Source organism: Musca vetustissima, unplaced genomic scaffold (genome assembly GCF_032173495.1).
Source record: "Musca vetustissima isolate MV318-11 ecotype Yass unplaced genomic scaffold, APGP_CSIRO_Mvet_v1 utg45533, whole genome shotgun sequence".
Classification (NCBI taxonomy): Eukaryota; Metazoa; Arthropoda; class Insecta; order Diptera; family Muscidae; genus Musca; species Musca vetustissima.
In genome coordinates this window covers 25,200-51,965 of record NW_026883636.1, presented here as the reverse complement: position 1 = coordinate 51,965, position 26,766 = coordinate 25,200, and the positions used below count along the sequence as shown (strand labels likewise).

At 33.9% G+C, this 26,766-nt stretch overlaps 1 protein-coding gene across 1 annotated transcript in view; it reads right to left on the bottom strand.

Annotated features, from left to right (window-relative positions):
* Nucleotides 1–5,586: 5,586 nt before the first annotated feature.
* LOC133330555 (uncharacterized) overlaps nucleotides 5,587–26,766 on the bottom strand; it is a 38,562-nt gene continuing 17,382 nt past the window's right edge. Inside the window, exons 2-3 of the mRNA XM_061538991.1 lie at nucleotides 9,397–9,570; nucleotides 5,587–5,818 (exon numbers count right to left, since the gene is read on the bottom strand). Coding sequence (XP_061394975.1) covers nucleotides 5,604–5,818; nucleotides 9,397–9,570 — 389 coding nt within the window. The 3' untranslated portion in view covers nucleotides 5,587–5,603. The remainder of the gene's footprint in view (nucleotides 5,819–9,396; nucleotides 9,571–26,766) is intronic.

Genomic DNA, 26,766 nt, shown 5'->3' with positions numbered 1-26,766 from the left:
TAGAAAAGAAAAAGGCGAAGAAGAAGCCGGAGGTGGTAAACAAAATCATTCCGTTGAAAAATCTCATCACAGCCCCTGAACGGGAACTTTTGCGACAGGAATTCATTAGTCAAATGCATGAATCCTTTCTGAATGGTCAGGATAGTGATTTTGACTATGCCACCATAGATGACAATACCCAATATGATGATTTGGAAACTCTCAATCAAGATCGGGAGGATAAGTACTTTGAAGAGGATAGTGATGAGGAGGATGATGGTGGTTTTCAAGGCCGTGGATTTTTTAAAGAATATTTTTTGAGGTACCAAAACAAGGCGTGGATTTTTTAAAGAATATTTTTTGAGGGACCAAAAAAAGGCGTGGATTTTTTAAAGAATATTTTTTGAGGAACCAAAAAAGGCGTGGATTTTTTAAAGAATATTTTTTGAGGGACCAAAAAAAGACGTGGATTTTTTAAAGAATAGTTTTTAGGGACCACTACAAGGCGTAGATTTTTTAAAGAAAAGTTTTTAGGGACCAATACAAGGCGTACATTTTTTACAGAAAAGTTTTTATGAACCAATACAAGGCGTAGATTTTTTAAAGATTAGTTTTTAGGGACCAATACAAGGCGTAGATTTTTTAAAGATTAGTTTTTAGGGACCAATACAAGGCGTGGATTTTTAAAAGAATAGTTTTTAGGGACCAATACAAGGCGTGGATTTTTAAAAGAATAGTTTTTAGGGACCAATACAAGGCGTGGATTTTTAAAAGAATAGTTTTTAGGGACCAATACAAGGCGTAGATTTTTTAAAGAATATTTTTTCAAGGATCGACCAATACAAGGCGTAGATTTTTTAAAGAATATTTTTTCAAGGATCGACCAATACAAGGCGTAGATTTTTTAAAGATTAGTTTTTAGGGACCAATACAAGGCGTAGATTTTTTAAAGATTAGTTTTTAGGAACCAATACAAGGCGTAGATTTTTTAAAGATTAGTTTTTAGGGACCAATACAAGGCGTAGATTTTTTAAAGATTAGTTTTTAGGGACCAATACAAGGCGTAGATTTTTTAAAGATTAGTTTTTAGGGACCAATACAAGGCGTAGATTTTTTAAAGATTAGTTTTTAGGGACCAATACAAGGCGTAGATTTTTTAAAGGATTAGTTTTTAGGGACCAATACAAGGCGTAGATTTTTTAAAGATTAGTTTTTAGGGACCAATACAAGGCGTAGATTTTTTAAAGATTAGTTTTTTGGGACCAATACAAGGCGTAGATTTTTTAAAGATTAGTTTTTAGGGACCAATACAAGACGTAGATTTTTTAAAGATTAGTTTTTAGGGACCAATACAAGGCGTAGATTTTTTAAAGATTAGTTTTTAGGGACCAATACAAGACGTAGATTTTTTAAAGATTAGTTTTTAGGGACCAATACAAGGCGTAGATTTTTTAAAGATTAGTTTTTAGGGACCAATACAAGACGTAGATTTTTTAAAGATTAGTTTTTAGGGACCAATACAAGGCGTAGATTTTTTAAAGATTAGTTTTTAGGGACCAATACAAGGCGTAGATTTTTTAAAGATTAGTTTTTAGGGACCAATACAAGGCGTAGATTTTTTAAAGATTAGTTTTTAGGGACCAATACAAGGCGTAGATTTTTTAAAGATTAGTTTTTAGGGACCATTTTTTTCAACGACTATACAAGGCATTGATTTTTTAAAGATTAGTTTTTAGAGACCAATACAAGGCTTTGATTTTTTAAAGATTAGTTTTTAGGGACCATTTTTTTCAACGACTGTACAAGGCTTTGATTTTTTAAAGATTAGTTTTTAGGGACACTTTTTTTAACGACTATACAAGGCTTTGATTTATTAAGGACACATTTTTACTTACCTTATTTGTAGATCCATTTCATATTTTTTTGAAAATACTCGTTTTGTTTTATTTTTATTAAATCTTTATTCAATACGTTTGTTTTTATTTAGTTTTCCATTTATGACAATTTTAATCAGCTTTTACAATTTTTTACTAAAAGAAATACATAATTTGTTTTGTTTTTGTTTGTTGTTCTTCGTTTGTTTGCATTTTCTTTGTTAATTCTTAATTGTGTTTGTTTTTTTATAATAAATGATTTTCAAAATGTTGTTTTTTCGTTAACAAATTACATCTATTTTGTTATTTTGTTTTGTAAGGACTGTGTATCAGGTTTTGAATTTCTTAAGGTATGTTTTGTCCTACAATTAATGTTATGTTTTTTGTTTGGTATTGCTAAAAAAATTTGGTTGACATTTGAAGCTTACAAATTTAATAGGTTTTTGTAGGAATTGGAGGAGAAGAAGAGATAATTTTTGGAATTTTTTAATGAAATCAATTAAAAAATTTATGTTTTATGAACAAGAACTCAAGGGGAATTAAACATTTTTGTTTTTGTGTAATTATGTCAGGATTTTCAATTTCAATTAATTTTTTTTCTTTTCTTCTAAATAGTTTTTTTACTTCTACATAGTATGTTGGTTTGAGTGTGTCTGCGATTTGGGGTCTGGATAAGAATTACACCTACATCTTGTGTTTTGTTATTGGTTTTTTAAATTTATTTTCAATTGTTTTGTATTTGAAGCTTCTTGTCTAGCTTTAACTTCTATGTTTCTTTGTTTTGGCAGTTGGTCAGTAATGTGACGGTGTATTGTGTGTCTGTGATTTCTAATGAATTTCTACTGCACGATTTCGAAAAAGAAAATTACAACAATTTACTTGGTGCGGCAACAATACTCAGCTGAGTGAAGGGAGTCATGGCCTAAGATTTTGGAATTTTTTTGAGGTTAATTAAAATCATTAAAAGGAGATTATTTTAAAGACTTTTGAAGAAATGTTTATAATCTTCTGTATGGAGAACGTGTAGTCTTCTACAAGACGAGAGTGAAGTCTTTTATAAGGCAGGAAGGCAATTTAAAGTATTCTATTAGAATACCTTCAAATCTTTTATTAGAAGACCTTGAAATCTTCTATTAAAAGCCTTAAAGTCCTCTATTGGAAGACCTTGAAATCGTCTATAAAAAGACATTGAAATCACCTACAAGAAGACCTTGAAATTTTCTATTAGAATTCCTTGAAGTCTTCTATTAGAAGATCTTAATATAGAAGGGTTTTTTATGAGGTGATCTTGACATATTCGAAGAGGAAACCATTGCTTCTCCAGGCCTCGATTGGGTTGTTGTTAAGAATGCCATAATGTCAGGTTACTTTGAGTAGATCTCAGTTCCTTCTATGGGATCCTAGTGTCTTCTATGGGAAAATCTTAAAATATGGTTGGATTTACTTTGCCTCGTATGGGATCGGGCTAAGAAGACTTTTCAAGTAAATCTATGAAGTTTTCTATATGAAGAATACATTGAAGCATTCTCTGCCAATTCTGACATTTTCAGAAGCTTTGAGAAGACCCTCGTGTTTTTTATTAGAAAACCCTGACATGACTCAAGTCTTTCATTAGAATTCTTTGCAGACATGTTACTTCGAGGATATCTCAATTCCTTATATGGAAAGTGAAAACCTTAAAAATGGGTTCGAATTGACTTTACATCGTATGGGTTTTTCATTAGAATGATTTGCAGCTAGGCTTCTTAGAGGAGATCTCAGTTCCTTATATGGGATGGGAAAACCTTACAATTGGGTTCGAATTGAATTAATCTCGTATGGGGTCGTTTTCGACTTGACTTTATCTATGTCCCCTTCTAGGTGTATACTTTTTTTCTTACTGGACAATGTCTCCTTCTAGGTGTATATTTTTTTTGTATTTGAACTTTGGGATTTTGATCATATCGTCGTTTACAGAACTGATCGATCTCCTTCATTTTCTACAAACGAACAAGTTCCTTTTCTCCATATAGTCCCCACTCCCAGATAGTTGAATTGACTCTTGATTGAGAACTGAAAAATGTATGAACTCAGAAAAGACCTTAAGAACTAATCCTAGCTCCGATCACTTCGTTCTCAGATTAGTTCCAATTTCTTCCATGAGAACAACTAAAACATGGCGCTTGGTTTTGCCTCCTTTAAGATCGCCTTACTGGACCATGGATCCTTTATGGGTTCGTATTACTTTTTGTATGTCTGTAGTCCTATATCATGTATAAACGCTAACTAGCTATTCAATTATTGGTCTGTTGTTTTTTTTTTGGATTCCCTTTCAATATGTAATTTATCTATTGAATTATTGAACTTTGGATGCAATCGAAGTTGGAAAGAATCTACTGTATTATTGGTCTGAACTGATTCCCCTTTCAATATTTCCAGGTGTAGTTGTTGTAATTTTATTTTTTATGATTCTCAAATGTTTGTTGTTCTTCCTATTACTTTTTTGTTGTAAAGCATTTTAAGCCTCCTAAAATTTCATTTGGGAATTTTCACTTAAAACTTTCTCCATTGAAAATTTAAAGTAAATATATTCGAGATTTGTTTTTTTTTTGGTATTAGCTGTATGTTTGGTTTTGCACACCTCTTGGTTTTTGGATTTTTTTCTTTTATTTTAACTTATAACCTATTGTTTGTTTTTATTTATTTTTATTATTTGTATTATTTATTTTAACAAATTTATTAGTTTTTTTCTTTGTTTTAATATATATTTTTTGTATTTTTTTATTCAAAATCTTTCTAAAAAAAGAGAGGACCAAAAAACGTTGTTATTTTGACTTAAGTTTTTAAAAAAATGTGGTAACGGTAGGCTACAGATACTTTGCTATCTTTTTTTTTGTCGTAAAAATTCACATTCAATAATACTTTCATTTGAGAGGGGGAGAGAGGAGGTGAAGTGTTGAAGTAGGGGGTTGTTGGTTTATTTGTATTGTTATTAAGAGATAATGCTGAAAAATTATAATAATTGTTAACAATTTAATTAGAACTTATTTTATTTTAACTTTGGTTTTACTATCAGAAATATAAAGGTCCAGAGGAAGGGGTTATCGAAGTGCTCCTAAAGGTGGTCGGAAGGATATTTTAATATAAAAATACTATTAGAGCCCTTAAATGAAAACTCATTTGCTCTTCTCTGAGAGCAATAGGTCTTAAATAAAATAGTATTTAATAAAATCGAAAAGCTCTCCTATTCAAAGCCCCTGTAACTCGTTTATAAAAATACCTTCAAGAAGTTCTTTACAAAATCGTTAAAATATTATTCTAATCGAACCTCTATTATCTCAATGAGGTTGTAGAGAGACCGAGATTTGATAGTGTTGTAAGAAATTCCCAACGAACCTTTATATTTCTATGTTCCGGTACACAATTTCATCTATTGAGGCGGGATGGCTTAGGAAATTTTAGTTTTACATTCAAATTATCCAGTTCTGAAAAAAAATATAAAAGAAAACTGTTAATTATTTCAAAACATCTTTCAAAATCTTTTTACTAACTCACCTCAATTGCTTAATAATTCAAATCGAATTTAAAAATTTGGTATTTGAAATTTCTTAAAACTTAATAAAAATTATTGAGTTAATGTGGTTTTTTAAATAGTTTATGAAATAAATTAACAGGAAACTAAAACAACAACAATGAAAAAACAATAATAATAAGATTTAAACAAAAGCAATCGTTATGCTGTTTTGTCTAAAATCTAAATAAAAATTGAAATTAAACAAATCTTTTCAGCAAAAATGCCAAGGCGAAGAACAGCGATGTGGCCATGGCCATAGAAGACACGCCGAGACCAGCAGCTGTGTTGCAATTATCTTCAGTGCAGGAGCAGACAACTTGACGACCGCCAAAACCGGCACGGGTATAACAGCTTTGGTAGCTGGTTTGATTTTGGAAACCACAGGTACGAATGACACGGCTATCGGGGGGTACTGGAAAGAAAACAAAAAAATATATATATATTTTCTTAGGTGAGTAAATACATATTTTAAAAACCATAATTTTTCAAAGACCCAAACAAGTCATGGAATTTTTATAGACTATTTTTTGGGGCGTTGATTTTTTAAATAACTTTTTTTTTGAGGGACCCAAACAAGGCGTGGATTTTTTAAAGAATATTTTTTGAGGGACCCAAACAAGGCGTGGATTTTTTAAAGAATATTTTTTGAGGGACCCAAACAAGGCGTGGATTTTTTAAAGAATATTTTTTGAGGGACCCAAACAAGGCATGGATTTTTTAAAGAATATTTTTTGAGGGACCCAAACAAGGCGTGGATTTTTTAAAGAATATTTTTTGAGGGACCCAAACAAGGCGTGGATTTTTTAAAGAATATTTTTCATCACCCGATGAAATAGTGAGCTAATATGTGCCGCAAATTCACCCAAAAGAACTATAAAAAATGGGGTGAGGCGTCGGCAAAGAAAAAGAAAACCATACCCACCTAATGTCGACGACCCCCGCAAACGTAAAAAGGACCACGATCTGCGAATCTGCACTGGAATGTGCGCACGTTGTACAGAACAGGCGCAGTGTTCGCTTTGGCGGATGTACTCAAGAAGTACAAAGCCGATATTATTGCCTTACAGGAAATGCGATGAAAAGGGACTGACGTAAGTAAATCAGAAGATTACGCCCTGTATTATAGCTGCCATGAAACGAGACGTGAATTTGGCTGCGGATTTATGGTTAACAGGAGAATAAAAGACCACGTCTCCAGATTCACTCCAGTAGATGAGCGAATTGCTATAATCCGTATAAAAGTGAAGTTCTTCTATATCAGCCTCATTTGTGCCCATGCTCCTACCGAAGATAAAGATGAACAGACCAAAGACATATTTTACGAGCGTCTAGAAACAGCATATGACCGTTGCCCTGGCCGTGACATTAAAATTCTGCTAGGAGATTTTAATGCAAAAATCGGAAGGGAAAATATCTTTGGCCCCACCGACGGAAAAATCTGCCTCCATGAAGACACATCAGACAACGGCATTGACTTCGTGGCAGCAAAAACGCATGGTAGTTAGCAGCACCAGATTCAAGCATCTCGATATACACAAGGCCACTTGGATTTCTCCCGATCGAACAACGAAAAATCAAATCGATCATGTTGTGATAGACGGAAGGCATTCATCCAGTGTTTTAGACGTCCGATCGATCCGAGGAGCGAATGTCGATTCGGACAATTACCTTGTGGCAGCCAAGGTACGCACCCGTCTTAATGTAGCAGCAAAGGTGCGATCTAATGCAACACGGACATTTGATGTCGAAAAGCTGCAAATGCAACAGATAGCAGAAGCCTACTCCGCTCAACTTACCCAACTGCTTGACGAAAGCACCCCTTATCCCGATAATAATATAGAAGCATAATGGCAGAGAATTGCCCACTCCCTACAAACTGCAGCAAAAGCAAAACTTGGGTATCACAGACCACCATCAAGAAATCAGGAGTGGTACGATCAGGAGTGTCGTAATGCTACTGATATGAAAAACGCAGCGTATAGGGCAACCCTGCGGACAGTAGCAACACGTAATGCGATGGAAAATTATCGGGAGAAAAGGATAGAGGAGAAACGTATTTTCAGAAAAAAGAAAAAGAGCAAGAAAAACGTGAGCGTGAGCAAATCGAGATATACAGGAGTCAGAATGAAGTCCGAAAATTCTACCAACGGGTAAATTCTACCAACGGTAAAATTCTACCAACGGGTGCAGGCACCCTGTAGAGATGAAGAAGGAAACCTGGGGACAGAAGGAAACCTCAGAATAAAGAAGAAAGAGCAAGAAAAACATGAGCGTGAGCAAATCGAGATATACAGGAGTCAGAATGAAGTCCGAAAATTCTACCAACGGGTAAATTCTACCAACGGTAAAATTCTACCAACGGGTGCTGGCACATCCTCCTGTAGAGATGAAGAAGGAAACCTGGGGACAGAAGGAAACCTCAGCACGTTGTCTGTGTGCTGAGGATCTGGAAGGAGCATTTTGAAAAACTTTTGGTATCAAATAGTTGCAGTGAAGTGGATACCCCAGAACCAATAATATAAAACGGTATAGAGAGTATACCACCTAGCCAAGATAAAGTCAGAATAGCAATCAATCGGCTGAAGAATAATAAAGCAGCAGGTGCCAATGGGCAACAAGTCGAACTATTGAATGCTGGTGGTCAGATGCTGGTAAGGAGCATGCACCAGCTGATTAGTACAATTTGGTTAGAAGAATGCACGCCCAATGATTGGAACCTCAGCATCCTGTGTCCCCTGCACAAAAAAGGAGATAATACGATATGTGCCAACTATAGAGGAATAAGTCTCCTTCTCATCGCATATAAAGTGCTATCCAGCGTACTGTGTGAACGACTGAAGCCAATGGTCAATGACATTATTGGACCATACCAATGTGGCTTCACATTGGGGTTTTTCCAAATCCTGGAAAAAACCCCACGTAAATTGGGAAGGAGTCTGCCAAAGTGGGTCGGGGTCTGAAGAACTTGTGAACTACAGCTTCGAGGTAGTCAAAGATTTAATATACCTTGGTACCGCCATAAACAAAACGAATGACATCAGTTTTGAAGTTCGGAGAAGGATAGTGATGGCCAACAGATGCTACTATGGTCTAAGTAAGCAGTTTAGGAACAAGGCCACCTCCCACCAGACCAAACTCACACTTTACAAGACGCTGATACAACCCGTGCTGTTATATGGATCTGAAGCATGGGTACTTGTGCAAGCAGATGAGACAGCTCTTGGGGTGTTTGAAAAAAAAATTCTCCGAAAGATCTACGGGCCGATCTGCGTCGACGGTGAATATCGGCGTCGAATGAACCACGAGCTCTACAATTTATACGCGGACATCGACATAGTCAGTCGTATTGAGCTGCAGCGACTACGGTGGCTAGGGCATGTTGTGTGAATGAATGAGAATGCCCCAGCTCAAAAGGCATATAAAAGCCGGTCTACTGATGGTTCCCGTAGAAGGGGAAGGCCACGAATTAGATGGAAAGACCAAGTAGAAAACAACATCTTGGAACGAGGCCTTTCAAATTGGAGGAGATGCGCACAAGACGAACGCGCTTGGAACAATCGTTCTGTAACAAACCTGCTAAGTAAGTAAACAAGCCGTGGATTTATTAAAGAATATTTTTCAGGGCCTAAACAAGGCGTGGATTTTTTTATAGAATAATGTTTCAGGGTCTAACCAAAGCGTGGATTTTTAAAGAATATATTTTCAGGTCCTAATTAAGGCGTGGATTTTTTAAAGAATATTTTTTTCGGTCTCTAACCAAGGCCTGGATTGTTAAGGAATATTTTTTTTCGGTCTCTAACCAAGGCCTGGATTGTTAAGGAATATATTTTTTCGGTCTCTAACCAAATACTGGATTTTTAAAGAATATTTTTTTTCGGTCTCTAACCAAATACTGGATTTTTAAAGAATTTTTTTTCGGTCTCTAACCAATACTGGATAAAGAATATTTTTTAATATACTTGTTTTTGTTATTATTATTTGTCTACTTACAGTTATTTACAGAGAATTCAATAATTTGTGATATTTTACGACAATATGTCGAAAGACCACGTCCTCTTGTTGAATAGAGTTCTTCACAGTCCTTTAGTAGATTATCTGGTGGTATGTCCAATGCACAATTGGCATCTTTGTGGCTGTTACAAACATAGCACTTAATTGCTGAACCTATAGAAAGAAAAGAAAAAAAATAGAGAAAACATAAATTAGACATCTTATCGAGTAATGGAAAAAGGGGGAAAAATTATATCAACAGGTGTTATGCCGTCTGCCTTTTCTAGGTCTTTAGAAATTATATCTTATCTTGAGAAGGACCTCTTCGGCAGCAATTGAGATTGTAATGTGTATTGACATTATTATGACATGACGACTATGCGATAATATATTTTGTAATAGATACAAAGTAGGAGGTAGGGGAGGGTGGTATGGAGAGGAAATTGCTTTTGTGGTGCGTAAATGTAAGGTAGGTCACCTACCATAGGTGAGGTATAAAATGTATTTCGTAATTATTGAAATGCTAAAAGCCTGGATTTATTAACCCTATATATATATTTATTAACCCAATAACCAAAAAAGTACACGTACATTCAAAGATAGCTCTGTAACTCATTAAAAAATTGGACTATCGTGAGGTTTTTTGTTTTAAATTAGTCTATGCGGATCTGGACTAGATGTAGGAACTCAAAATTATATATACATTAAAATAATATATATTTAAATCCATGCTTAAATGATAATCTGTCTAAAACAATCATAGTAAATTCGTTACAGCTTTCGAATGGGTTAAGCTTTTTTAGTTATTTTTTTATTGGGATCTTATTTAGGTGTTCCTCAACCCCTCTGCAAATTTTGATGGCCCTAGACAACATGGGACCATCAGGGCGACTCGTGGAAGTCAGAAACTACCCTAGTTTTCCTTTGGTATACAGGGACTAAACAAATTATTATTGCCAATTATTCACATTTGATGAGTTTAGAGATTGTGATTGGCATATTTTTAACACTATTTAATACTTTAAAACGTTATTTAATGATAGTTTATATATTTACGCCAATTTAGGATTGTAATAAATCGGACTAATTCGATTATAGAACAAGTTTCAGGCCCAATATGAAGAATAATTGGATAATTACGCACAATAATCATTGTTTTTGTCCCTGTATACCAAGGGAAAGCCAGGGTAGTTTCTGACTTTCACGAGTCGCCCTGATGGCCCCACTTTGTCTATGGCCACAAAAATTTGCAGAGGGTTTGAGGAACACCTAAGTAAGATCCCAATAAAAAATAACTAAAAAAGCTTAACCCATTCGAATGCTATAACGAATTTACTATGATTGTTTTAGATAGATTATCATATTATTTTAATGTATATATAATTTTGAGTTCCTACATCTAGACCAGATTCGCATAGACTAATTTAAAACAAAAAACCTCACGATAGTCCAATTTTTTAATAAGTTACAGAGCTATCTTTAGATGGGTACAAATGTACCACGGTTATTGATCTACGTAGGTAATAACTTCAAAAAATTGTAAAAATTATATATATGGAAAATATTTACAATTTTTTCTTCGATTATGTGTGAAAATACCTCAAGAATGATTCCTCAAAATTTGATCCAAATAACTTCATTATTAAAAATTTTACAGCATTTTTATTCAAAAAAGGTACAAATGTACCCGGTTATTGACCGTAGGGTTAAAAAAATATTTTTTCAAAGATTAGCCAAGGTGGGGATTAAAAATATTTTTTCAAAAATTAGCCAAGGCGGGGATTAAAAATATTTTTTCAAAGATTAGCCAAGGCGGGGATTAAAAATATTTTTCATAGTACAGCCAAGGCGTAGATTTAATAAAAAATATTTTTTCAAATATTCTCTGATCCAAAAAGGAATTATGTTCTTAGCATTTAATCTTTAATTTTTTTAAACACCTAATTTGTTTTACTGTTTTAATCTAAAATTCAGTATGCCAATAAAAAAAGAAATCCATTTTTATGCATATTAAGCTGCATTTCTAAAAAAGATTTAATATTTCTTGTATTCTCTTTTATCCACGAGTTCAAAGTGTTGTTGTTGTTGTTGCTGTTACTGCTCTTGTTATTGTACTCAAAATAACACAATTTGCATCCACTTCAGACATGAGAAAAAAATAACACTTGAAGAAATTCTTTGAACGAGATTCGCTATTTTGTCTATATGCCCATCCATAGACGCTGCCAACTAACCAGCTAGACAGACACCAATAATCTAGGAGTCTATGCCTCCCACTTACCCTCTCACCCACATACATAAACACCCATGACAAGACATTCATAAAATCACGATGAAATGCTCATCATAATAGACCGCAGGACAAAAAGACGGAAAACAACTTGACGTGATTAGGCATTGCAATAAGAAGAAGAAGCGTGTGGTGGGTGAAAAATGGGAGGCTTCTAATGTCTCTTGGGATTTGTCTATCCTGTAAGGCACTCGAAAAATGAGTAGATTTTATGGCTTTGAATTAAGGAATGTAAAATGGGAAATAGGCTTAAGAAATCGTTTGTAGAACTTTTAAAAAAACGTAGGGTTTTTTTCAAATTTCGACAGTTTCTGGGATCCTGTTTATCAGAAAATGTTAATTTTTCTTAATTTTAAATTTGAGTTTCGAGATGGCCATCCCTAAAGTTTGTTGTTGTGAATGTGTAGAAGATTATCTTTTGATATTGCAATGTATTATCTTCTAGAGTGTGAATATTGTCGTTAACGCCGTTTGGCATAGACCAAGTGTAACTAACCGGAAATAATTTAGAAACTTAATGTGACAATTAGCCGCAACAAATTGGTTAAGAATTTCTATCATTTAATGGAGACTTGGTGAGATTTAGAGGAGTATGGTTGTGGAATAACAATAAAAACGAATTCGGGTCGAATTCTTAATACCATACGGTAGACATACAATAATCGTTTGGAACTATTATATGGAAAATTCGGATATTTATATTTGCCATGAGAACGAATAAAATCCAATTAGATTTAATTAGTTTGAAAATCGATCTCACAATCACCGAAATACGGAATAATAGGGGTATAGTTATATTGGAGGTACCCTAAGGAAGAAACAAAATAACGAAACAAAATATTAGGTTGAGGAAAAAGAAATTCATTTTTTTTAAATGAACCGAATTGGGCCAAATATGCTCCATTTTGTTGTCATGTTAAAGGTAACTCCATAATGCCTCTCTCATAGAAGTACTGCTCTCTATTTGCAAAAAGCTCTAGAAGTCGATTTTCACAATCCTCGCTAGATACCAATTTTTTATCATTAACGAAATTTTGCAATGCAAGAAAAATATGACAATCGCTTGGCGCCAAGTCCGGAATGTATGGCGGATGCATTTAAACTTCCCAACCAAGCTCCGGAAGTTTCTGACGAGTCACTGTAGATGTGTGTGGCCTAGAGTTGTGGTCAATTTTTAATGCCGATCATTTCTCCCATTTTATCGACATTTTCGACGGCCGGCCTATCTGTCCGGGGTGCATCTTTAACATCAACAAGTGAAAAAACGTTAAGTTCGGCCGGGCCGAACTTTGGATACCCTCCACCTTAGATATACTGACAGGTACTTGAAATTAAAGTATATGGAAAATACTAAAAAGGGGACCTATACCGACATTTCTACAAATCGATTACACTGTGCAGCACTAAAATCTTGAACCAATCGAGACCCCCAAAATCTTGAAGCTTGTGATGGTGGAAGAAAATCCCTAGCTGGGTTTTGCATTATTAGCTAAGTTTTTTTTTTAATTAATTTTTAAAATATTCGACTGGGGGTGGATTTTAGCACAATTTTCGAATAATACTATATCTATATCTCGTAAACTATTCGAAATATTGCTTTTCTCTCTTAAGCAATATTTTTCCTCTTAATTAGATCTAAAAATTTTCTTTTGAGATAAAATCAATAAAACAACACCATCATACTGAAAATAGCACAAGTGCAAGAAAATTAAAATTTCGACTTACTTTTTCCATGTTTAATTTTTACTTCAATTTTGTACCTATTTATTGAAAAAAGCATATCAATTAAACATACAATTGGGAGTGAATTTCTTTGGTTCATTTTGATGAATTTGTGAGGCTATAACTATGTGAAGGAGTCAACCAATGAAATCGGGGTTTTAAGAAAAGTTGTTTGATTTGCTATTGGCTATCTTTTTGTCATATATTTTTTGTCCGAGTCAGTAGCAGTTTCTGAAAAAAAGTGTGAAAAACATGGAAAAAGTATGTCTAAATTTTAATTTTTTTTTTGCAGTTGTGCTATTTTCAGTATGATGTTGTTGTTTTATTGATTTTATCTCAAGAGAAAATTTGTAGACCTAATTAAGAGGAAAAATATTGCTTAAGAGAGAAAAGCAATATTTCGAATAGTTCACGAGATATAGACTCAATAATAAGTACGTATTATTCGAAAATTGTGCTAAAATCAGCCCCAGTCGAATATTTTAAAAATTAATTTAAAAGAAATCCTTAGCTAATAATGCAAAACCCAGCTAGGGATTTTCTTCCACCATCACAAGCTTCAAGATTTTGGGGGTCTCGATTGGTTCAAGATTTTAAAGTTGAAAAATGTGTCACTGTGTTATGTAAACCATAATACAAATTTGAAAAAATTTTAATGGATAATTATACCCTCAGCCTTATGGCTAATGAGGGTGTATACACTTTGACACAGAAAAGTTTGATTTCATCCAAACTTTGCCCATCTTATTATTGTTTCCAAACTTAGTTCAAGTTCGAAGATATTCCTCCTTCTGGTACCTCCCACACATGGGGCTAGGTCTAAATGCGGGTTATAGTTCATTATCGAACCTTACGTTCTAGTTTTTTATCTCGATATCTTCCGCAGGTGAAAAGATTACAACAGAGTCTTAGAACCAAATCCAAAACACGGAACAAATTAGATAACTATTTTAATATAAAAAATGGGGTTATATGGGGACTATCCCAAGAAGGGGGCGAATATTAATAATTTTTGGTGGAGAGATTTGCTGCCAAATACGACTACAAAATACCATTTTGCAGCGAATTCGGTTGAAAAACGCACTCAAGAACCCCAAAATACCGAAAATTGGGGGTACCCTTATATGGGGGCTACCCGAAAAAATGAACCTATGTTCATAATTTTTTTGTGGAGAGATTTGGAACCTATTAAGAACTCAAAATACTAAATTACAGCCAATTCGGTGGAAAAATACGATCAAAACCCCCAAAATACTGAAAATTAGGCGGTACCGTTATATGGGGGCTATCAGAAAAAGTGGACCTATATTTATAATTTCAGTGAATTCGGGGGGGATGGTACCTTTATATGGGAGCTATGCCTAAACGTGGACCGATATATCACATCTTCGAACTTGACCTGCCTGCAGACAAAAGACAACCCTTCAGTAGATAGCGTGATTACAACAGACGGACAGACGGACGATCACATATATAAAAATGAATTTGCTAATACATTTTACCGAAAAACTACAGACTGATTAGACTTTCTTCCTTTCTCTTGAAAAGCACTGCTACATCAAAAGCAAATCTGCAGAAACTGATTTACATAAAATAGTTGGGCATTTTGAGAGAAATTCCGAGAACTCCAACGTCACTTTGGTGGCTTTTCTCGATATTGATAGAGCTTTCATAAACGTAAAGTTGAAATCTATCTTAGAACTAATTAATACGGGAATATCCTCTACCCTGATGGGTTGTTATGCTGAAAAGCAGGATAATTAATGCTAACATTGGGAAGAGCCTTATAAGGAGGTTTGTTAACAGAGGCACTCCGAAGGCGGGGTGCTGTTGTCCTTGCTTTGGATTTTAGTTATAAACCATTAGATAAAGTTATAAACCATTGACAACTTGCGAACGAAAGTAGTGGCTTATGCCGATAATGTATCATGAATTAGCGTAAAATTCTTACCAACAATATCAGACATTTTGCAGGGTGCGCTTATACACTTGTCAGGGTGGGCGCGACGAAATGGTCTTGGTGTCAACCCCGCGAATACAGAATTGACAATATTCACAAAAAGCTCAAAATTTAAATGTCCTCTCTACCTACATTAGATGGCTTAGCTGTGGAACTCTCTTTGGAGGTCAAATACCTTGGCAACATCCTAGACCACCGTTAAGTAAGACGAGCGTACAAAGAAAGGTCTAATATCACTGCACTCTTGCAAGAACTCAAGAGGGTAAAAGCTGGGGACTTTTAGCGGCAGTTGTCCTTACCATTCTTACAATTATAAACCATCAGCCATTTGATTTACTAACTCGTTTGCAGCCAATCAGAAGCGCTTTTAGAACCAAGGATATACGGACATGGTGAACTTCACACTATGGACACGCAAATGTCCTACACTTTATAGGAGACTGCGAACATTAGAAATGCAACTGTACCGTAATTTTGAGGAATTTATGATATCAATACCAAGTGGAGAGTCCTGGACGGGTGAGCTTCCTCCACTTGATGGTTTTTCAATATATACAGACGGTTCAAAGGTGGAAGAAGGTACAAGGTCGGGAATTTTCTATGAAGAAATTTCGATAAGCAACTGTGTATAAGTGACTCGGCACCGGTGTCTATATTTATCGATAGTCAAGCGGCACTTTACAACTTTCAACATACTGAGAATTTGACGAACCGTTATATGGGGGTCAGTCAATTAGAATTGTTGAAAAAATCCTTAAAAATACCAAAAATCTAGCGGAACTTCTATATTTATATTTTGATAGCCAAATTTGCAGTCTGAAGCCATTTGGTTTGAAAAGAGGGGTTACGATCTATCGGAAAATCCTCATATGTAAGCCATGATTATATGATTATACCATTGCAGGGTGGACGTATTTTTTTAAACCTTTATGAACTATAGCCATTAGGACATTATAATGACTTCTACAGCAAAATTATGGAAGATATACTATCCGAATATTTATTATTTATATTCTAAGTCTAAGCTTTTATAATTTAAACATTTTAAGTAAATGCAGAAAACTAAATGTTCCGACATGCTACAGCTTTAACCCAAAAACAAAAGTAACCACTAATGGATGCCTGCCTACTCATCCATTGTCCCACTCAAATGAAGACAAGAAAAACCGGGCATTGTTTTCCAAGAAATCCATAAAGAAAGAAGGAGACATAGAAGTTAACGAATAAAGGATGTTTTTAAAAAAATACAATACATACGAATAAGGACAATAAGAAGAGAAATAAAACATGGTCGCACACACACAAAGACACACAATAATATTTAAAGTACGTGTTTTACGACTATTGTAGGTTAAAAGCATGTCTTATATACAAAGTCTTGAATTTGGATGGAGTTGAATGCTGTGTACTTTTAACAGAATTTTTCAGATAGACAATTTTCTTTAAAGGGAAGACAATTCTGAGAAAGAAAAATAACTTGCAGAGATATTTTATTCGTACTCTATTGACATATGACTCTACATAAGTATTTTATGAAAGAAAGGTGGCCTTTTATATGAGCCGATTATTTTGAAAGTGGTTTAAGTCCATTTAAATATTGTCTTTTTTAGAAAAGTTTACAAAACATATTACGTTATATGGTAAATTACAAAAATCTTTTAAATTCCTTGAAGCTGGGGTTTGCAAGGTTATAACTCGCGAAATATGAACATATTGCATATAATTAAAATTCAATTCTATAAAATGAAGTGTTCTTGTCAAAATCTTAAAATATTGGTAATAAATAATAAGTTGCGTGGAAGCTGTGATGGTGGTAATGTAAAAAAATGGGTGAAAATGTGTTGAAGCCAACGAGTTTTTTTGTGTTCCTTCCTGATTTGTGGCTAAACTACACAACGCACGCACATGTGATCAGTGACTAAGTTGCAGAATACCCCATGGACAATATGGTTCTAATGTATGATTTTTCGATGTAATCACTGCATCCACCCAAAATGGATGCTGACATTTTGAAGCCGGATTTTCCGTGTTTTTTTAATTTTTCTTATAATTAGGATGCGCATCCAGATAATAGAATAAACTAATTATAGGATTGTAGAACTCGTGATTCTGCTTCGTTTAGTGTATATCTCATGAATGTGCTCACTGTAGCTTATTTGCAATTGGGTTCCAAAGACGAAAATTTGGTGCGTAAATTTTTATAAAAAACATATTTTTTGAGTCTAAAATTAACAAACTCCATTCAAATTCCGTGGAACCCCGCGTGATTTTGGTTTTTTTACGTGCCGGATCTAATGAGCCCATTCATGCTCAATTCCGCCCAATAAAACGGCGGATACAGGTACCTTGAATGTGGGAAAAACTGCAAAAACTTATTTTGACAAATTCGCGTAAATAATCGCGGTTTTCTTCGAATTAATTTTACATGCATTTATGCTTGTATTGTCAAATTCGCGAATCTGTGTGGAAATAGGTCAAAAATTCATCGATACGCGAATAATATGCGTACTTTATCCAAAATTGATTGTGGAGGCACATCCGCGGTTCTTAACCGATCTTTTTAAAATAGGTGTCCTTTTGTGTATTTTCATAGGAGATTACTGAAATCGGATGCGCATAAAAATCGTATGCACGTTGCGTGATTTTTAGCCATTTTTAGGGTTTTTGCATAGTAAAGTGCATCGAGTGGCACACTTTGACCGCTATATTAAACATCGAAAAATTCATAATTATTGAAAGACATTGATTCGGTTTATACGAAAATCGCATGCGCATCAACTGATTTCAACTAATTCGCGAATTGCAAGCTTTTCAATATTGATAATTTTTATGTATTGTAAGTGCAATATATTTGGCCATTAATGACGTCGAAACTCGTATCAGATGAATCTACCGATATTTAACAACCATCTAAAAGAATTTGCAGAAGAAAGCGTCGTATATTTTAGAAGATTAAGGCAAAACCGTATCCTCTTAACCATACTAAAAAAATCGAAAATTAAAAAAAAAAATTGTTTTAATTCAAAATTTAATTATTTTAATTTTCCGATATCTTCATGTTTCTATTTGTTTTTTCGCGACTATTAAACCGTATTTCAGTGTGATTTGACTAGTATGCAAAGAAAACAATGGTGTTTAAGCATTTGTGAAGAAATTCGCGAATTACAACGAATAGGAATCCATTTAATTTATATTTGAAATACAAGATTTAAAACCGCTATAACTTTTGTGCGCAGCATCCGAATTTGTGAACGCGAACAGATTTCGAATCAGCATATTTTTCTTAACCTATGTACCAAAAATCATAAATGTGCTCGCAAAAAAATTTTTCAAAATTTTTTTAATGAAATTTTAAAAGAATTTTGTAATTTCCCATATATTCTTTCATATGTGTATATATATGTTTTGTATGGACAGAAGATTTTTCACAGTTTTTAGGTGTCGAATACAGAAAAATTAACTATTATTAATTAACTATTTGGTATATCCGGAATATCTGAATCTAAAAATTCCAACACAATTAGAATGAGTACATATTTGCTCTGGTATAGACTAGGATTATTGACTTCGTTCGAAAATTCTCAAATGGATTGTCAGATAGACAATTTTCTTTAAAGGGAAGATAATTTTGAGAAAGAAAAATACCTTGCGGAGTCATTTTACTCGTACTCTATTGACAGATGACTCTACAAAAGTATTTTATAGAAGGTGGTCTTTTATATGAGCCGATTATTTTGTGGTTTAAGTCCAAAAACCAAGCTTGAAAATGGGGAAAATCATCACCGATTGTATTTATCCTCGTTCATAACGATGTAGATCCAAAATAACGTGTTAAAATTTGGAGTCGATTGGATTAATAGTTTTTTTGTTATCGTGCCAGCCTCCCGTGATATTCATGATATCTACACCATGAAGATTTGCCTTCAAGGCATAATCCTTGGTAACACCCGAACAGTTATAGCATAGAGAAAATATTGATGGGCGATAGAATATTCATATCCTTGTCCTCCAGAACTGTCATGATGATACACAAGACACATCGGCTTTCCGGCATGTTTGAATATTCTTTCACTTGCTCACATTTTAAAATAGTGTCGTATACCGGTAACTTCAAACCTTTGAAGAGTTTGGACATATTTTGAAACTATATTGGCTGTAAGTTTATATTTTGTATTCACATTGAGTAGAAAGTCTCCATATCAAAAAGTAGAAATATTTGCCCATGTTTAGGGCTAGTGTCCCTCCATTAATCGGGGACGTTCCTATTATTTGGAGACTTTGGGAACGTTTTTTAACCCACTTGGCTGTAATTTTATATATTGGATTCTCATGGGTTAGAAAATCTTCCTACCAACAAGTAAAAAAAATGTCAGCGATGTTGCCGACAGATATATACCCTCAGCCGTCAAAATTACACACATGTTATATTATTCCCTTTATAAATGGTATGTTTTTATCAAAGAGGCTTAAGATTTAATGTTGATCAAATCAGCCATTAAATTTGCTTAATTTTATTAAATTTTACAAGAGTTTGAAATATTGACCCTTCGTGGGAGAGGACTTGATCTAGGCTCTTTAAAGGTAATAGGATCGCCTAATATTGGATTTATCTGGGGGATGTACCAGAAGGAGTGGATCAAAGGGTCCCATCTTCGGACTTAATCTAGACTTGGTAAAAGTAATAAGTTGTACAAAGTTGGGTTCAAAACGGATGGTCCGTTCTCATGATATTATAAAAAAAATTTTTTCGCAGAATTTTGACCACTTTGTGGTGGAGGTACCATTAGGAGTGGACCAATGGGTCCCATCTTCCTACTTGATCCAGGTTTTGCAATGATAAAAGGTTGTGATAATAGCTTGTACAAAGTTTCGTTAAAATCGGATAGTCCGCTTGCATGTTAGTATAAAATTAATTTTTAGCACAATTTTGACCATCTTGTGGTGGAGGTACCAGATGGAGTGGACCGATATTCTCCATCTTCGAACTTAAACTAAGTTTGGAAGAAATATTAAGATGTGCAAACTTTGGATGAAATCGATTACTCTCTTCGAGAGTTATCATGCGAACTAGTCGGCTAGATAGACAGACAGACGTATATTTGTAGGGCTCAAAATTTTTGGAAACGGATTTAGTCAAAGAAACATGGGGTCTAAAACCAATATTGAGGGTATAACAATTAATATTGCCCAATGTTTCGGGATATCTCGCATATAAGGAGATCCCCATTGTTAAGGGTTTTTAAACTGGTACCTCTTATGTTTCAGTATTTTGTGCACATTGGATACATTTTCCAACCAAATTTTATATTCAGAGTTCTCACAGAGTATCGGTTAATGTTATGGCATAGTTCCCATATAACAATACCGATCATTGTCGGTATTTTCAATGTTTTAGCCGCATTTTCCCACCAACGTGACTGGTATTTCGGATCATTGGAGGCTGATATGCAAAAAATTATCAATATAAGTCCAGGTTCCTGGTGTAGCCCCCATATAACAATACTCACCTAAGTGGCTTTCATTTGGCATTCCGAATTTTCGGAGTATGATAAACATATTTGCATATCATTTACGATATATGTCCATGTTTTTACATATACATCCTATAAAGGTGCCGCTTCATTTTCGGTATTTTAAAGATTTTAACTGTATTTTCTTACCGGAGTGGCATTCATTTGGCTTTGTGGGTTTTTTTTATCCATATAGGTCCATGTTTTAAAATAGCACCTATATGTGGGGACTGCCAATTTTCGGCATTTTGAAGGTTTTAAGCCTCATTTCCAACCGAAGTGACCCCAATTTGGCATTCCAGGTTCATGAAGGATGAAAAACATATTTTCAGAAATTTTTCAATATAGGGTCATGGTTTGCCTGAGCCCGCTTATATAGGTTCAGCCGAATTTCCACTTTTTTATAGAATTTATCCGCATTTCCAACCGCAGTGGTACTAATTTGACATTCCGGATTCCTGCTAAATAAAAACTTATTTTCAGTATATGATCATGTTTCTTACAGACCCCTTATGAAGGCCCCGCTTAATTTGCGGTATGTGGAAGTTCCTAGCGCAAATTTCAAAGTAGTAGACTCCTCTTCTAAAGGTTCTGACCGATTTAAGGAATTTTGAATGCACACCATATGTTAGAGGGAATAAAAAGTTCGGCCTGGAAGAATTGTAGGTCGTTTTTACTTGCTTTAAATGAAAAAGACTGTTTCATTCTAAAATATTTATTTCATAATCGAAAGGTACGCCATTTGTCTACTTTAGACCCGTGCATTTTAAAGATTAGACCTATTTAAAAATCATACAGACTTAATTTTAATAGCGACATCTATGTAATATATCATAGATGTCGCTGTAATATACCAGTAATTTTTCAATTGATGGTTTTTCCATACTAATGGTGGATTTAGAAGAAGAAAGGAATAAAGAGAACTCAGGAAATTTGGAGCAACATGAAACATTTATTTTTTATGAAAGAAATACAGGTGATAAAAAGGATAATAAAAACATTTGCTTTGTTTTATGAAGAAACTCATAGAATAGAAGTAATGGATGTCCATTGTCCAGTATTCGCTTTATGTTTTTATTTGGAGATTTTAAAGTAGTGTGCATTCCGTTTTATTATTTGGTAATCTGTTTTATTAAGAATTTATATATATATATATATATATTCTAAAAGAGAAAACAATACGAAACTTATGTTCCCGACCATCCATTCCAATCCCTACTACTTCACTTGTGAGAATCTTTTTATGAAATGTAAAAACTATTTCCATGTAAATTAGAGAGAAGAAGGAAAGCATTTGTAACATAAATGGAAATATAACACACATACATACATGATACAATAATACATAACTTGTGTATATGTCCCATACACCCACCATCAACCAACATTTTTAAGTTATTTATTCTGGGCCACAGCCACACTACATTTTTCATACCCGAGTATATTTAATAAAAAACAAAAACGTGTCCCTTTTCTCTCAACGAAAATAACAACATAATGCTTGGAATATTTAACGGAACTAGAATTTTTTGGGTCATGTCAAAGTTCATGTCTTGCAAGAGAAGCATATTTACAAGCGTTGTACATGGAGAAGAGAATTTTTCACTGGGGTAAATCCTTGTAGGAGCAATATAATTTGTGGTAACATAAAGGGTGGGAGATGTTACGCCTACGCTAGGGAAAAGGGTAGTTAATATATATATTGTTGGTGATGCGGAATGTGGGAGGTAATAATATTGAATTTCATTAAATTAATTTAATTTCATTAAATCACATGTCATTATATTTCAAAATTGTTATGCAGATACAAAAACTGTGAAGAAAAAATTTTGATTGGGTGGAAGGTTTATCTCTCGAACTTGCTACAGTACAACAAACCTTCTATAAAAGGAGAACATTGTTTCCACATCTAATATCTAATTTATGAAAAATACTGAATAACACTTAACCATTAATAAATATATTAACCACCCAAAACAACAAAAAACCTCCCACTGTGCTCGCACACACACACCATTTATGCCCCAAAACAATTTACATAGATTTGGAAAATTTTTGAAGTGTGATTTTTTGCACTAAACATTAAATGATTATGAGTGATGTATTTTTTGTAGTACTTGTTTTTGTTATTGTTGTTAAGGGGAATTGTTCGAATCCATAGCTGGTCGCTCGGTATGTCAGTAGTATCTGTATGTCTGCCTGCCTGCCTCCATTATTCGCCTCGCTTTAAAGTAATTCTCTTTGCACTAATTGAATCCAATGCCAAACAGAACACACAGATATATGGATGGATTCGGACAATTCTGATGTTGATGACGACAATACAATTATCAAACAAACAAAATAATGCAGTCGTTCGTTCGTTCACTCACAAATATTCCAAGATGCCCTCACACATCTGATGGTGTTCTGAATGATCGACCGAGCGTCTTTGGCGCGGTTCAAATTGAAATATCACACCGAAATTGATGATTATTATGATGCTGATGATGATAATGATGGCGATCATGATAATGTGCGAGTTTATTATCCAAGTGCGAGATAATCATGTTACTCGCAATGATATACAAACATATTTAAGCTTTGCTTTTTATTTGGGTTTATGGCAAGTTTTTGCTTTATGGAAATTTTAGAAGAAAAAAAAAACGAACCGAGAAAGGCTTTCAGAAAAATTTTGAGACCTCCGACATATCTTCTATAGTTATAAGACATTTTATAGTTAGAAGTGAAAGTAAAATTTCTTTTCTATATACAAGATAAAATCTACTATTTATAGAAATCCAGTAAACGATTTTCAATCTTTAGAAGTCGTATAATAGATTTCATGTTTATAGAATATCTGAAAAACATCGACTATATATTGAAGACTTATTAAAGTAAAGTTTTGTACTTCCAGATAGAACGCCGGTAAAATATCTTCATTTGGTGGAAGATCCGGCGAAGTTAATCTATAGAAGACATGTAGAAGATCTTATAAGACTTGTAGAAGGTATTCTGTCCTTTCGAGGATCTATGGACATATACTGAAAAAAAGTTTTGAAAATCCCCGTAGAAGCTATTCTTGCTGCAGAAGTCTATTAGGTGCCACTGTGAATTTTATGTATTCAGGTAATAACATTTTATACTCAAAATCATGTGTAACGAAGAAAAAATCACAATTTTTCTGTGGGGATCTATGGATTTTATTTAAATTACTTTAGATCGGGAGGGTCTGTTATACTGGTGATTTGTCAAAAGCATGGTCCTATAATTTATATTTCATTTGAAATGGTTTTTAATCCTCTGAGAATCCGAATTACCAAATTATACCCACTTCTGTACGACTACAAACTACATTATGTGATGGCTATGACAAAACTAGGACCTTTGCTGAACATTTTCTTTGATAAGGTTTTTTTTACCCTTTTGAGATCCCGAAATTGCTACTTGCAGTCACTTCGGTTAGTGGCATCAAATTACCTTAAATCGTACAAATTTTGTTACTCGAAATTGTTTAGCATATGATAATCCGTTATGGCCAGTTACAGGCATTTCGATCTGAAAATTGAGGCTGGGACTTTCCAATAATTCCAAAATTAGAATACAGTAGTTTTCGCTTATAGTCCATTTCGCTTAAAGGCCAAAAACGGATATAAGCGAAAAAAGTACTATTTACTGACATTTTTCTTCCAAATTCATACAAATTATTTGTTCTATAGTCCACTTCGCCTATAGTCCATTTTCGTTTATAGGCCACATTTTCTGTGCATGCAAAACTAATATTGCATAGAAAAAATTTTCATATAAGCCACCCTGTTTTTTGAACTTGAATGACATTTGGATTTCTGGCACCTGTTTTTTGAAATTTTCATATAGGCCACCCAGTTTTTTGAACTTAATGGCATTTGGATTTCTGGCAACATTTATAAATGTCAAAAATTGCTAGATTCATAGAAGTTGTGAAAATGGGTACGCGCGTTACATTGAGTGTGGAGAAAAAATTAAAATTATTGAAAGAAGAAGAAAATAATATGAAATGTGGACAACTGAGTGCCAAGTATAGAGTAAATAAATCAACAGTTTATAAAATAATCAAAAATAGTTCAAAAATTAAAAAAGCTTCCAATTCGTGCAATCTAAAAACATTGCGTCAAAGAAAAGGTGATCACCCTGATATTGAAAAGGCGCTTCTTATATGGTTTAATGAAATGCGTGGCCAGAATGCAGTGGTGACTGGCCTGATGCTTTTAAACAAAGTGAAATTAGAAAAAGATTTTGAGCCAAATACATCATGGCTATTCCGTTGGAAGAAACGCAACAAAATATGTGTTGGAAAAAATAGAGTCGTTTGTTATAAGTTCCATAAAAAAGAAGCAAACTAAGATTACTGATTTTTTTTAAAAATAGTGAGCAATTCGATTTTTTTTATTTAATCCCCCAAAGACTTAAAATGGATCTCATAATTTAATTTTTTCGTTACAATAAGCTTTCAAAGCATTTGAATTAAAAAAATAATAAGTTATTGTTTAAACAATTTATTTATTTTAAATAAATATATGAATTTGTTTTAATAAACTTAAATTTTATTTAGAAAAGTACATGTTTTGTGTATAGTCCATGACGTGTATTATATCACGATTCAGTTATAATCCAGTAATGGACTTAAAACGAAATTCGGATATAGTCCAAATTCGCTTATAGTCCACAAAAGTTGTGCAACTATAGTTGTGGACAATAAACGAAAACTACTGTATATCAAAAACAATTTTTTTTGCAAAAAACTCTTTACCTTGCTTGGTTAATCTACCAAAAACTATGGAAATATGGAATGCTACATTTATATGAGGGCTATTCCTGTGTGGAACAGGGATATTTAAAATACCAAAAATTGCAATAATATAGTACCTCTAAATAAAAATCAGTAAGGAAGGTAATAAAGTCGGACTGGACCGACTATATGATATCGTTCACCACCTTGGGTATATTCTACATATGTCTCCTAACAGACTCCGCCTTTTCGAAAGAACATTAACATGAAATTGGGCGAAACTATATATGGGAGCTATATCTAAATCAGTACTGATTTTCACGAAACTCAGCACACATCATTCTACACTCAATTCAGTATCCTATACCAAATTTTGTGCAAATCGAAAGATATATAGGGGTTTTCGTGCATCATTTACGTTAAATCGGACGAAAATATATATGGGAGCTATATCAAAATCTGAACCGATTTTCCCGAAACTCACCACTCATCATTCTAGACTTAATTCAGTACGCTGTGCCAAATTTCGCGGAAATCGAAAGATATAGGGACTTTGGTGCACATAAAATCGGACGATAATATATATGGGAGCTATATCTAAATCTGAACCGATTTTCACGAAACTTAGCACACATTATTTTAGATCCAATTCTGTATGCTATGCCAAATTGCGTGCAAATAGAAAGATATATAGGGACTTTGGTGCACCATTTACCTAAAATCTGACGAAAATATTTATGGGAGATATATCGAAATCTAAACCGATTTTCCCGAAACTCACCCCTAATCATTCTAGACTTAATTTAGTACGCTATGCTAAATTTCGTGCAAATCGAAAGATATATAGGGACTTTGGTACACCATTTACATTAAATCGGACGAAAATATATATGGGTGCTATATCTAAATCTGGACCGATTTCAGGAAACTTGGCTCACATCATTGTAGACCTAATTCAGTACGCTGTGCCAAATTTCGTGCAAATCGAAAGATATGTAGGGACTTTGGTACACCATTTGCATTAAATCGGACGAAAATATATATAGGAGTTATATCTAAATCTGAACCGATTTTTCTCAATTTCAATAGGGTTCGTCTTTGGGCCAAATAAGTGACCTATGCCAAATTTCATCCAATTCGG